The sequence below is a fragment of the Pipistrellus hanaki genome (assembly GCF_964339955.1).
Source record: "Pipistrellus hanaki genome assembly, chromosome: 6".
Lineage (NCBI taxonomy): Eukaryota > Metazoa > Chordata > Mammalia > Chiroptera > Vespertilionidae > Pipistrellus > Pipistrellus hanaki.
In genome coordinates this window covers 14,955,951-14,968,699 of record NC_140508.1, presented here as the reverse complement: position 1 = coordinate 14,968,699, position 12,749 = coordinate 14,955,951, and the positions used below count along the sequence as shown (strand labels likewise).

Below are 12,749 nucleotides of genomic sequence, written 5' to 3'. Positions count from 1 at the left end.
AAAGTAGAAAGAACTGTAGGACATTCATAGCTGGACTTCTGCTGAACCGTTTCAGGGTAAACCCAGACACTGGAGCCCTTCACCCCTCAGCCCTTCACTCATCCTCACAGTGATGTCTCCCCCAAACCACAGTGCAGACTCCTGGACACACCACACAAGACCACTGTCACTGCGGCATTCAAGCGGCAGACATCTTGAGCAGTTTGTTTGAATCAGGACCCCGGCCAGTGCCTAACACAGCTGCCCCCTATCATCAGAGACTGTCTCCATCTCTTTCTCCTTCCCCTGCAGTTATTTTGGTTCCCTGGCCTGCTGGCTCTGATTGCCGCCTCTGGTATGTTTCAGTGTGTCCTTTAGTTCCCGTCTTTCCTCTACGGTGGTAGTTTTCTTTTATCTCCTAATTTTTTAAAACAAGCTTGAGGCTGACAGACGTGCACACGGGGGATGTGGCCGTCAAGATGTGCTCTAGCAGAGCTGAGGGAGGGCGGGGGGCGTCATGCCCGGGAGGGTCGCAGCTCCTTCCGTCAGAGTCTGCCGCCAGACTGAGTGGAGGACACGCAGGGTTGCCATGGCCGCGGCCCCTCTGAGAGCCACCCACCCGGACACACGGGCGGCTCAGCCGGACACGGCCTCGGCGTGGCCAGCACCGGGCTGCAGTGACAGCAGTAGTGCTGGCCCCAAGCACAGGCGGGCTCACGCGTACCCCTCCTCCTCCCAGGCGGCTCCCGGTTACTACTTGGCCAAGAAGATCATCAAGCTGGTCACGTCCATCGGTGATGTTGTCAACCACGATCCAATTGTGGGCAACCGGCTCAAAGTGATCTTCCTAGAGAACTACCGAGTGTCCTTGGCCGAGAAAGGTACCGGGGAAGCCGTGTCAGGCCGGACAGCCTGCCCCTGCCGGGCGCGACGTGGGTGGGCCTTCAGTCTGGTGTTGAAAGGCTTTGGGGAGCTCTCTGTCCCCGCTCAGTGCGGAATTGCTCTCAGTCTTGGGTGCTCTTTGTTCTGTGCTTTCTCGTTCCTGCCCTGATCTCATTGTCCCTCCCCTTCCTCTCTTCTGGGCCCTCCGTTTTGCCTTGCTGCTGCTGGGCTTGCTTTTTTTAAAAAATAATATTTGCTTTTTAAATTTTTATTGATTTCACGGAGGGAAAGGGAGAGAGAGAGAGAGAGAGAGGGAGAGAAACATCATTGATGACAGATAATCATTGACTGGCTGCCTCCTACCCCACCTCCCCTTACTGGGGATCAAGCCTATGGCCCCAGCATGTGCCCTTAACGGAATAGAACCCGGGACCCTTCATTTCACAGACTGACGCTCTATCTACTGAGCCAAACCAGCTAGGGCTGGGCTCGCTCTTGCTGGCAGGACGGGCTTCCATTTGGCTCTTCTTTCCCTCCCCCACCTCCGGGGATGCTTCTGCTCATCACCCCCTGTTCGCTCTCAAGAGCATGGCCTGCTGCTCATCTGGGCCAGTCCTTCCTCATCTGTCCTTTCTGAGGCAGCGCGGTGACAGTCTGCTCTATTGAGAGTTCGGTCTGGGGCAGCTCCGCTTTAGGGCGCCCTGGGAAGACTGCTTGGATGAGGGCTGCCATCGGAGAAGGTTCTGAGGGAGGCCCGCAGCCCCGTGTGCCTTAGCACGGCTGTCCTCATCTCTCGGGCCTTCCCAGATTGGCTGCTGCTGGAGGCTCCGGCGGGACAGCATCTGCCCATCCAGATGGTGCAAAGCTGAGCCTGGATTCTGGTGCCAAGTAACAGACACGTGCATGGTTTAGACCGTGTGCTGCTTCCCGGACCTTGTCTGAGTGAAGCTGTGCTCCCTCCTTCCGCCAGCTCGGCCTCTCATCAGCACCGTCCCTGTGGTTCCACCGCCATGGACCACTGACCACGTGTGCTCAGTTTGTCGCTTAAAGCTTCTAATGTGTTTTAACGGCTGTTCGCTGCCTGAAACTCTGTCCCGCCCCCCACTGTTATTTGGGGCCGGCTCCTGTGCTTCTTTAGAACAGACCTCGGGAGATGCCCAGTCTGGGGCCTCAGACCTGAGGTCAAGGCCCCTACATTCTCCTCCAGCTCTTAGACTTGCTGTGCAGTGTATCTACTATTGTATCTGCTGTGTCATCTGCCTGTGGGGCGGGCCTGCATGGGGCCAAGATGCCCCTGTCTCTCTATACTGGCACCTGGCTTGACCTTGAAGAGGGCTGGGCTCTGGACTTGCTGGCCTTGAGTGCCTGCCGGTGGGTTAGGGAAGGATCAGCTCCACATGAGCTGAGGATGTGGGAACAGCTGCCAAGGCGGGTGGGACAGAGGCGGCGCCGGGCAGCACTCCTGGGAGCAGCTGCAGGGCTCTCTCCGTGTGCGGCACAGAGGAGCTGAGTGGGAGGAAGGCCTCCACCTCCCCACTCCACAGTTTCTAGGCTTCTGGTTCCTAAGGAGTCCAGACTCCTCTTGACGTGATCTAACGAGACAGACTTTTTAATAAGACAAAAGTGGTATTGGGGTGAAAGGGAGTGACCCCACCAGGCTTTGTTTGGGTTCTGACCCTGGAAGGTTTCAGAACAAAGGTCCTTAGCCACCTTCAATGTTTTTTTCAAGGGTCTCCTCTTGGACCGTCTGCCTCAGGCTGCCTGGATCAAGAAAGGAGCCCTTACCGGGAGGGTGGGCAGTGCCCAGCCTTGGCCACTTGCAGGGGTGCCTAAGGGCTCTGGCTCGTTCTGGAGTGAGCCCCCGCCTCGGGGTCAGGATGAGAGAGTAGGGTGTTTCTTGCAGATCTGTGGTTCATGCTGAGTAGTTGGTGGCTGACATGCCTTCTTGTGCTACCCCCTCGCAGTGATCCCCGCGGCTGACCTGTCCCAGCAGATCTCCACTGCGGGCACCGAGGCCTCAGGTACGGGCAACATGAAGTTCATGCTCAACGGGGCCCTCACCATCGGCACCATGGACGGTGCCAACGTGGAGATGGCCGAGGAAGCCGGGGCCGAGAACCTCTTCATCTTCGGCCTTCGGGTGGAAGACGTCCAGGCCCTGGACCAGAAAGGGTGGGTCCCTCTCCGTGCCCAGGGAGGGCTGTGAGGGGCTCAGGCCAGACCTCTGCTTGTCAGGGTGCATCCCACCCAGGGGGTGGGGAGTGGCTGTGGGCACTCTGGCCTTGTCTGCGCACATCCAGCTTGGGCAGGAGCTGGCTGCCCTGTGCTTCTCCACAGCTCAGTCGGAGGGAACCAGACTCGGTGTTAAGGATGGGGAGAGAGAGAGAGAGAGAGAGGGAGAAAAAAAGAAGGATGGGGAGAGAGAGAGGGAAACATCAATGTGAGACACATTGGTTGCATCCTGTGTGCACCCTGGCCAAGGATAAAGCTGCAGCTGGTACTTGCCCTTGACTGGAATCCAACCCGGGACCCTCAGTCCTCGGGCTGACGCTCTGTCCACTGAGCCAAACCGGCCAAGGCCAGACCAAGTGTTTCCAAAGGGTGGAAGGCTCTGGTATCTGTAGGAGGAGCCCTCAGGGCTCTGAATACTCTTGACCAATTTGTGGTTTGATTTGAGGCTGGCCCACTGCTGAGGTTGCCTGGCCTAATTTTGTAAAATAACCCAGTTGCCTAGAAATGGTTTTAGTTTCAAAAATGCTGCAAGGACTGTTCAGCATGCCATATATACTTCCACTTTTACCTATTGTTTGTATATCGTTAATGAGTGTGGAACATTGTCAAAATTAACCAATAATGGCATGATGTTCTTTTTTTTTTTTTAGAAGGAATTCTTTTTTTTTTTAAACTATATTTTATTGAGTTGTTATAGAGGGGAAGAGTGAGGGATATAAAGCTAGGAACATCAATGAGAAACATCGATGTGCTGCCTCTTGCACACCCTCTACTGGGGATGTGCCCGCAACCAAGGTACATGCCCTTGACCAGAATCGAACCTGGGACCCTTCAGTCCGCAGAGCGACTCTGTATCCACTGAGCCAAACCGGTTTCGGCATGATGTTCTTTTTTGAAGTCCTTCCTTTATCTCACCATTTCCCCATGAATGGCTTGTCCTTTAATATCCCAGGATCCATCCAGAACATCCCTCCCATCTGTGACAGTTTCTCAGTCTTGCCTTGTTTTCCACGAGCTTGGATGCTCTAGGAGTCCTGGCCCAGCCTAATTCTGAGCAATAATGACCAAGAAAAGACAATGTTGCCTAATTGCCTAAAAGTTCCCTGGGGAGTTGGTGAGGCCTGAGGCACCAGCCAGGTAAAAACTCAAATGTCACCTAAAAAGTCAGAACTTGGTCCTTGTCAGCCTGAGAGTACACACCTTACATGCCCTTTTCAACACCCCGCATTCAGACTCCTGTCCCATTCCGAGTACTAGGATTACCCATCTGTTCTGACTTCGTGATGGCCTGCAGAGTGGAAATAGGGGGTAGGGATACAGAATTACAGGTTTTAGGAGCCCTCTCCTAGGGGAATATGATGGAGCCATGAGCACCATTGCACATCCTCAGGGACCGTGGTTCTGTAAACAGTAACTGGAGCACTCATAGCACATCACCTTCTCTCCAGGGCCCAGTAGCCCTTGGACCCTCTGCCTCAGTGCTAGGTTGGGGAGGGGTGTGCCCATTGCCTGCCCCAAGACTTCCGCCTGCAGACACTGGCTGGCAGCTGACTCCACCCGCCTCCTCACAGGTACAATGCCCAAGAGTACTACGACCGTCTGCCCGAGCTGAGACAGGCCGTGGATCAGATCAGGGATGGCTGCTTCTCCCCCAACGAGCCAGACTGCTTCAAGGACATCGTCAGCATGCTGCTGTACCACGACAGGTGGGACCGGCCTCCCCGTGGTGTTCCGCCCCATTGAAGGCCAGACAGCTGGGTCCCCATGGTGGGCTGAAAATGGCATTGTTGGGGGTGAACCCTGGCCTTGGTGAGGCTTATACCCCCTCGCCCCTCCCAACTGTGGCCATGGGCAGGGCCTCGGGCCCTCACCTTGAGAAGTTCCCTACCCCAGGGCTAGAGCTTGCAGTGGCCTCTGGCCACACTTGGTGTGCTGTGAGCACCCTGGTGGTGGGAACTGCCTGCTGCACAGTCCAGCCCAGGGCCCAGCACCAACTGGCCATCTAGATGTGACAGACAGTGAGGGGAGGGGCTGTGTGGGCGGGACTCCTCTCAGGTGTCTGGGTCTAAGGCTGCAACATGGGCCCATGGTGACACAAAGGAATTCAAGTGTAATTAACCTGTGACATAAATTGCAGTGTAATTAGTGTTTTATTACAACGCAGTTGACACAGTTAACTCAGCTCCGGGTAACCTGGAACAGGTTGGCAGTACCATTTGCCATCATGACGGTTCTTTGCTCCAACCTATTGCTAAAAGTTGAGTCTGGCGAATGCTGAGAATTACTGCCTGTTCCACTTTTGGTGGTTTTGCGGTTAGTTGTTCCATTTTGATGACTGCTGTCAGCTGGCTTCAGCCAGACCAGATCATAATCACACGGGCTTTGGTCGAGTAAGGACTTTTAACGATTCTGTTTCTGACACAATTATAAACAAAAATGCTTTTCTGTATTCACAAGTCCTGCATTTTTGGGTCCTGTATCACCTGTTCCTGGCCCAGTTAGACCTGAGAACTGACCGCTATGTAGAGCCCGTCTCCCTCCATCCTGTGCCCTTCCCGCCAGGCGGGGAAAGGGAAGAAACCTCAGGTGTGCAGCTTCAACCTCTTTAAAGGAACATTGGGTTACAGTCATTATAAACACGTGCATTATAAACACCAACCTCTTTAAAGGAACATTGGGTTACAGTCATGTTCTTCAGTAGTGTCCCCAGGACAGCAGTGCTGCTCAGAGCAGCCCCTACAGCCAGGTGGGCTCCAGAGCGTGAGGCACAGATGGCCGTGGCCTGCTGGCTGGTTTCTGATCTCCTGTTTCCTGACTCAGGTTCAAGGTGTTTGCGGATTATGAAGCATACGTGGCTTGCCAGGCCCAGGTGGACCAGCTGTACCAGGTAAGGTGCTCAGACTGAGTTGGTAGGGGCGGCACAGGCCGGGGAGCCTCAGGGTGCATCTGCATCCTGCTGTCTAGGATGCTCCAGAGGTCGCAGTTCAGCTTGTGGCCCAGAGCAGGCACCCGCTGCTTCTCTCACCTGCCACTCAGGGCGTCTTAGCCATCCTCTGCTCTTACCTGCCACGCTGGAGCCTTTTGGCTCCTTGGGGTCAGGCTGCCATCCACCTGGCATGTTTCCCGTACAGAGAGGGTGGAGAGGGGTTATTCCCTAGTCTGATCGTCCCACGTGGGTGTGATCAGGGGCATGAGGAGTGGGTGATCAGCTCAAGAGGACGGGTCTGAGGGGCAGTGCACCCAGAAAGCATGTCTAAGATGAGAGTGTGAACACTTGCTTGGAAAGGTAAAAGCTTCAATCAGCAGAGCGAGGAACATATGGCTGTGAGGAGCCTTTCTGAGGCAGGGGTGTTGCCAGCTTCCCACGTGATGGAGGACAAAGAGAGGACCTCATCCCAGGTTCCTGTGCAAAGCGTGCCTGGCCCCCATGGCCTGGTGTGTCCACCCTGGTGTGGCCCGGAAAGGAGTCCACGCGGGATCTGGTGGGAAGACCCAGGCCCCAAGCTGGGGGAGTGGAGGAGGATGTGCCCAGGTGCCTGTTCCCTCCCTTCTCTGGGATTTTGTGCGTGTCCCACCTGTGTACCCCTCAGAGGATGGCAGTGGGAGGGGACTGCAGAATTTTGGTTCCGTTGGTTTAGTTCCCAAAGTTGTTAGCAGGTTCTTGGATGAGGCCTCGGACTTGTACTTCTGATTTGTTGCCAGTCTCTGCCCCCTGCATTTGGAAACTGCTGTCTGCCCAACAACTCCCGATGTGCCCTCTGCAAAAGGACAGGCGGGGCCTGGGCTAAGGCGATGGCAGGGCTGTGGGAGGAACCTTCGTTTCCCTTAAACTGGGCCTCAAGGAGTGGCCCTTTCCCGGAGGCCCTCCGGGGTGGCTGCAGTCTGGGGCAGCTGCGGGCTCTGGCCAGACCACCTGGCCATCTCCCTGGCAACTGGGTCCGCCTGGTAGCAAGTACTCACCGGGCAGTGCTTGTTTGTGTTGTGTGGGCTGTGCCCCAGTGGGATGCGGAGCATTCGAGGGCCAGGACCTGTGCCGGCTCCTGGCCCTTTTATCTGGTCATTTGGCAGCTCACCTCTCCAGTGAGGTATGATGGCCATTTTCTCCTCTTCCATCACACCGCCCAGTGAGCCCAGACTCACCCGGAAACATCCTTCTCTCTGCAGAACCCCAAGGAGTGGACCAAGAAGGTCATCAGGAACATCGCCTGCTCGGGCAAGTTCTCCAGTGACCGGACCATCACGGAGTACGCCCGGGAGATCTGGGGTGTGGAGCCCTCTGACCTACAGATCCCGACCCCCAATATCCCCAAGGACTAGGAGCTGGCACAGAGGGGACCAGGGGATTTTGTTTTCTGTGTTGACTCCGCGCCTCATGCCATTTTCCAAGCTGTCCCTGTTTTTTTCAGTGCTGTTTCAGGGAAGGGCTTGGGGATCATGGTGGCGGCTTGGAGTGGGGGTTGGGGGAGTGGATAGACAGGAAAGGAAAGGTGCTGAAGTGAGATGCTGCCTGAGTTCATAGCACTGCCCAGTTGGCCCCACCGTTCAGCCCACCTGCCCCCTTGGCCATTCCACCCCAGACATGGGTGAAGCCGCCTAGTGGGCTCCTCCGAGACCTTCCACACCTCGCTGTAAGCTTGTTTTAAGTTTGGAGCCTCTAGATCCTGGGGTCTGGCAAGCAGCAGTGGTGAAACCTGGAGAAGAGTTTTTGCAGGACCTAGGCTGGCTAACCGCGCCGAACCAGCTGTGCTCAGGCGGGGAGGGCCAGTGTTCCAACCATCTTTACAGCGGCCCTGTGGGCGCTCCGGCCCTGGGCTTCCACACTGATCAGATAAAGGGCCTCAGCATGACTGTGGGTGACATTGGGGAGGACACCTGTGTCCAGCATCTAGGGGGCCTCGATTATGTAAGGCTGGCTGGTGCAAAGCTAGCTTGGTCCTGCTTTTAAAAAAAAAAAAAAAAAAAAAAAAAAAAAATTTTTTTTTTTTTTAAAGTTCACAAGGAAATGAAACTAGCTGAAGCCTTTTCTTGGTGAGTAACTAAAAATTGTACTTTTGAAATTTCATGTCAGGGAAGGCAATTCTGGGATGTTTCTGCAGGCTGTGGGGCCTGGGGCAGGGTTGCTGCCCCTGCTGAGGGAGGCTGAATCACTTCTGCCTGCCCTTTCCACCAGAGCCACTGGCCTGGAAAAGGACCAAGTGGGCCCAGAGGGCAGCCCACTTTCCACTCTGCCCAGATAGCAGGCTGGTGCCAGGAAGGGCAGGTGAGCACCTCAGCCGCCCAGAGAAAGCCAGAAAGGGCAGGTGGTGCCCTTCACCGCGGGTTGTTGGGAACTTTCGATGGAAGCACCTTCCCCAGGCTCTGCCTCCTTGCATGCTGGGCCTGGCATCACAGGCTCTGCCCTCATCCTGCATCCTGACTGCTCTCAGAACCAGGCCATGGAGGACCTGCTCAAGGCCACACTTCATCAGAGCCACTGGGGCCTGTGGCCATACCCCCAACACCCTCCCACTGCCCTGTCCCTCAGGCTGTATGCAACCATCACTGTGCCACTTGCTGTTATTGCCTCGTATGAGAAACTGATTAAAACTTCCTGCCCACACTTGGCTGGCCTGGCCTCGGCATTTCACTCAGGGTCAGCTTGGGGCAGGCTTCAGTCCTCCCTCCTAAAGGGGAGATGGGCTCAGTTACGGCCGTTGTCCTGGGACTGAAGACAAAGTTCTTTCGTCCCAGCTGATGAGACTTGGGAGCTGGGTGTGCCTAACTGCCAGTTCTTCCAAGAACCGTGAAATCTAGTCACTTGGCAAACTGTCCTCTGGGCGTGGGCTTTTTGTGCGGAAATGTATTGGCTTCTTTTGCACCTGTCTTCTGCCACCCATCCTGGCAGGCAGAATGCCCAAAAATATTTTCTCCAAAACTGTATAGCTGCAAGGTGAATAAAAACCAGGAGTGGTGTAAACTTGGGGCTCAGGGTTACCAAAGACCCTGAGAAGTATGGGACCCTGGAGCATGGGGAACCTGCTGGGGGCAGTGACACTGAGCCTCTCCTGGAGGTGGGGATGTGCCCTGGGAATGCATGCTCCCATCCCCGTCCTGTGGCTCCCAGGACAGTGTAACTGCAGTGTATAGCTATGCATACCGACATCTCTTCTTTTTTATAAAGTGTTGGTCCTGACCATGCATTGATTTTGTAACCCAGGGTCAATGCTTACCCACAGTTTAAGCTTAGTGCCTTGGACCCAGGTAATAAGCTAAGAAGCCATCAAGTAGGGTCCTTTGGACCTGACTGAGGTAATGGCCAGTGGCTGTCCACTCAATGCTCCTTTTTTTGTGCTTCCTCATCTTCAGTCGGCCTGTCAGGAACCTATAAAGATCTGAGGCCTTTCACATAGACAAAAAGTAAAACAAACAAACAAAAATCCCACGAAGGACCCAGGCAGAACAGGCAGGTCTGAGATAATAGGAGCAGATCACACCCACTTCCTTGGCCGAGAAGGTGGCTTTGCGTGTCAGGGACACAGCCAGGGAGCACCCCAGCATCATGAAAGGGCTGTCCAGCCCAGGGACACGTGGTGGTTAGTGGTTCTCAGAGCCTCTGACGCAGAGCAGTTACACTGAAAGATGCTATCAGGCCGGGCCCAGCCTGGGACAATGGTGCTTATGGGCAGTGCTCACACCTGGAAAATACATCAACTTCAGGACAAGTGTCTTTACATTTCAATCCAGTTTGAGAAAAGTGCATCTCCCAGATGTGGAAGCGCCATCGGCAGTTCTAAAGTGCCCCGGGAAGGGGTGTAGCCTGCTCTGGCCTCTGGTGGTCAGTGGTTCTCGGAGCCTCTGAACCAGAGCAGTTACACGGGGGGGGAGGGGGGGAGCATTTCTGGGAGGGTCCCCAGCATCAGCAGATGCTAACACTGGCCCTAATGCCTTGCAGGACAGGCAGGCAGGTCCCAGCAGCTCAGAAAATTCTTGAGCTGCTGGGACTGCTGTTCCAGAGTCTCAGGACCAAGGGGAGGAAGGCCAGCCCTCAGGAGAGGCTGTTTCCCAGGTGGCTTCCCTACCCTGAGCTGGGATACACCCTGAGGGGGCAGCTCAAGGCCACATTCTTATTAAATCCGTTCTCTGAGAGGTCACCAGTGCCAGGGGAGAGAAGCTGGTTTGACAAAAAGCCAAACGAGACAAGAACCACCACCAGGCGAGTGAAGGTGGCAACGGTCATAGGCCACATAAGTCCCTGTACTCCAGCAGCTGCCCTGTCAATAGGGGTCCATGGTGAGACCCCAATGCCCATCCTCTGACATGGCCATGTCCAATAAGCATCAGGTTGAAAGGGTCACTTATGTAGGCCTATATTTTAGGAAAATACCATCCGCCACATGTGGAGAAGGCCCCTCCCTGGAAGGCACCCCTCCACCCATGTGGCCAGGCACTGAGTGGCTTGGGGTGGGGACAGGTTCTGGGTGGGGCTAGAGATGGAACTGAAAAGACAACAGACAGACCACCGCCGGATTTTATTAAATAAATGCTCAGTCTAGGGCCAGGTTAGGTGGGTAGAAAGAGGAGGAAATGCAGATCACAGGCACCTCTGTGAGTGATGGGACCTGCCTAGGGAGGCAGGGACATCAAAGAAGGCAAGCGGGGTACATAGGGCAGAGGGATGATGGAACCGTTAGAGTCCATTCTGCATGTGCTGGGAAGGGACAGGGCCCAAGTCTCCCACATTCTCCTGGGTGGTGCTGGAAAGCTCAGTGTGGTCCCAAGACCTCAGACCTCCTGCCCTGTTCTCCATGCCCAGCTCAGAAGTGTGGGACTGATTGCCTGGAGGCTGGCCTGCTGTGTTACCTTTTGCAAGAGCTCAGGTTGCGTGGCAGAAAGGAGAGAGGGCCACATGTCTGCCACTCACATTTTCCACAAAAATCCATGCTTCTGGCCTCCAGTCTGCCAGAGCCTCTTCCGCCTGCCCTCGCTGGCATCCAAGGCTTCTCTCCAGGCGCACCGCAGACACTTGCACCCGGTCTCCGGGGTGTTGGGTTGGTCAGAGGAATGGGGAGAAGGGCAGAGGTCTGCATGCTCCTTCAGGCAGTGAGCTCAGTGCTGGAGCTCAGGTTCCGACTTCCCGAGGAATTCCCTAGGCCAGAGGACAACGGTCAGCCAAACCCAAGACCCCACCTCCCCCTGTCCTCACAACTCTCTAAAGAGCAGGAGCCTGGAGAGCCACAGGCAGGGCACCAATGGCATCACAGGCAGCGACAGGCAGGAAGAAAGACCAGCTCATGAGCGCTTCTTAAGCTTCAGAGCTATACTCTGGTCTAACTTTTCTGTAATGATAGGGGAAATGACAACCTGAACATGATATGTCTTGTGCTAGACACACCCCTGTGTGGGCCTGCGCAACCTGTACCCGGGAGATCACAGCAATAGTCCAGGAGGGAGGAGCGATAAACACTCCGCTCCTCTCCGAGGACAGAAAAGGCTCGTGAATCCTCCCACTGAGGCAGCGTTAGTGGATGAGCTGCTGTATGTCCGGCCCACGCTGGCGCCACCCAGGACGGCATCCCTGAGGAGAAGAGTCTCTCACCTGAGTATCCGAGGAAGCTCAGGGCTCTTGTAGATGTACTTGTGCCTGTAGCCGAGGTCTGAGTGAAAGGGCATAAACTGAACTTTGAAGTCTCGGAAGCTTCGCGATAGGGCAGCGATGTTGTAGAGCTGAGGAGAGAGAGGCAGGTCAGTGCCCAGAGATGGCGGTCCTGTAGTGACCTGCCCGGTGGCCTCCTCTTCAACAGAGGCCCGTAGAGGCACCCATGGCCCCTCAAACAGCCCAGGAGCCTGCCATGGCCAAGGCTAGAGTGCTGGCAAACGCCCAGCCCAGGCGCAGCCCCTCGGCCTGTCCCCACACCTGCTTCTCAGACTGCCCCCTTCCTGAGGGGAGGCGAATGAGCCCGTACCACGTGCCCTGGGTGATGTGGTGGTGTAAGAGCGGGGAGCAGCCCTGAGGGCTCAGCCTGGGGAGCTGGGATGGGTCAGGTACCTCAGACTTTGCTGTACACCTGGTCAAGGCCAGTCAACAAGCTCTCTCAGCCCCTCCCTCCTCCTCCTCCAGGACAGCCAGACAGAGCCCAGACTCGCCTGAACCTCGGGCCTGTTGTGAGGGGAAGTAGCCCAGGCACCACCCCCTCTGGGCTGCCCCTGCCCCTTTCTCACCTTGGCCAGGCAATGCTGTCTCCTGCCTCACGCTCACCTACAACTCTAACCCCGCATCGTGGCAGCAAAGGCAAAGCAAACTCAGCGAAAGTAAATGCGGAGGCCCTGTGACTACATGACACTCCTCCAGCACTGCTCCAGCCCCAAAGGCGGGAGAGCAAATGCGAGAGTCTATGTCAACACTACGGACTGGGACTCCTGAGTCGGGGCTGGAGGATCCTGTCATCAAGGGGTCCTATCCTCCGGCCAAAACATGGCGAGCCCTCCCGCTGGGTCCCCTGTAGACAAGTCTCTGTCAGGCCAGGACCCTGTCCTGGGACCTAGGAAATGTTTACTTATTTTGTATGCTTCCTCTTGTGGACGGCATGGCTCTCTAGCCCGACCCCCACCCTGCCAGCAGCAGGCCCCGCCTGTCATCTGCCTGTGCCCAGTCCAGCCCGAACGTGTGCCTGACAGGT

At 55.8% G+C, this 12,749-nt stretch overlaps 2 protein-coding genes across 2 annotated transcripts in view; one reads left to right on the top strand and one right to left on the bottom strand.

The window, feature by feature from the left end:
* Positions 1–8,692, top strand: part of PYGB (glycogen phosphorylase B) — a 35,902-nt gene extending 27,210 nt beyond the window's left edge. Inside the window, exons 16-20 of the mRNA XM_084887090.1 lie at positions 719–860; positions 2,826–3,033; positions 4,665–4,799; positions 5,914–5,980; positions 7,258–8,692. Coding sequence (XP_084743216.1) covers positions 719–860; positions 2,826–3,033; positions 4,665–4,799; positions 5,914–5,980; positions 7,258–7,410 — 705 coding nt within the window. The 3' untranslated portion in view covers positions 7,411–8,692. The remainder of the gene's footprint in view (positions 1–718; positions 861–2,825; positions 3,034–4,664; positions 4,800–5,913; positions 5,981–7,257) is intronic.
* A 1,894-nt stretch (positions 8,693–10,586) lies between these two features.
* ABHD12 (abhydrolase domain containing 12, lysophospholipase) overlaps positions 10,587–12,749 on the bottom strand; it is a 65,656-nt gene continuing 63,493 nt past the window's right edge. Inside the window, exons 12-13 of the mRNA XM_084887110.1 lie at positions 11,669–11,796; positions 10,587–11,218 (exon numbers count right to left, since the gene is read on the bottom strand). Of these exons, the coding sequence (XP_084743236.1) occupies positions 11,179–11,218; positions 11,669–11,796 (168 nt within the window). The 3' untranslated portion in view covers positions 10,587–11,178. The remainder of the gene's footprint in view (positions 11,219–11,668; positions 11,797–12,749) is intronic.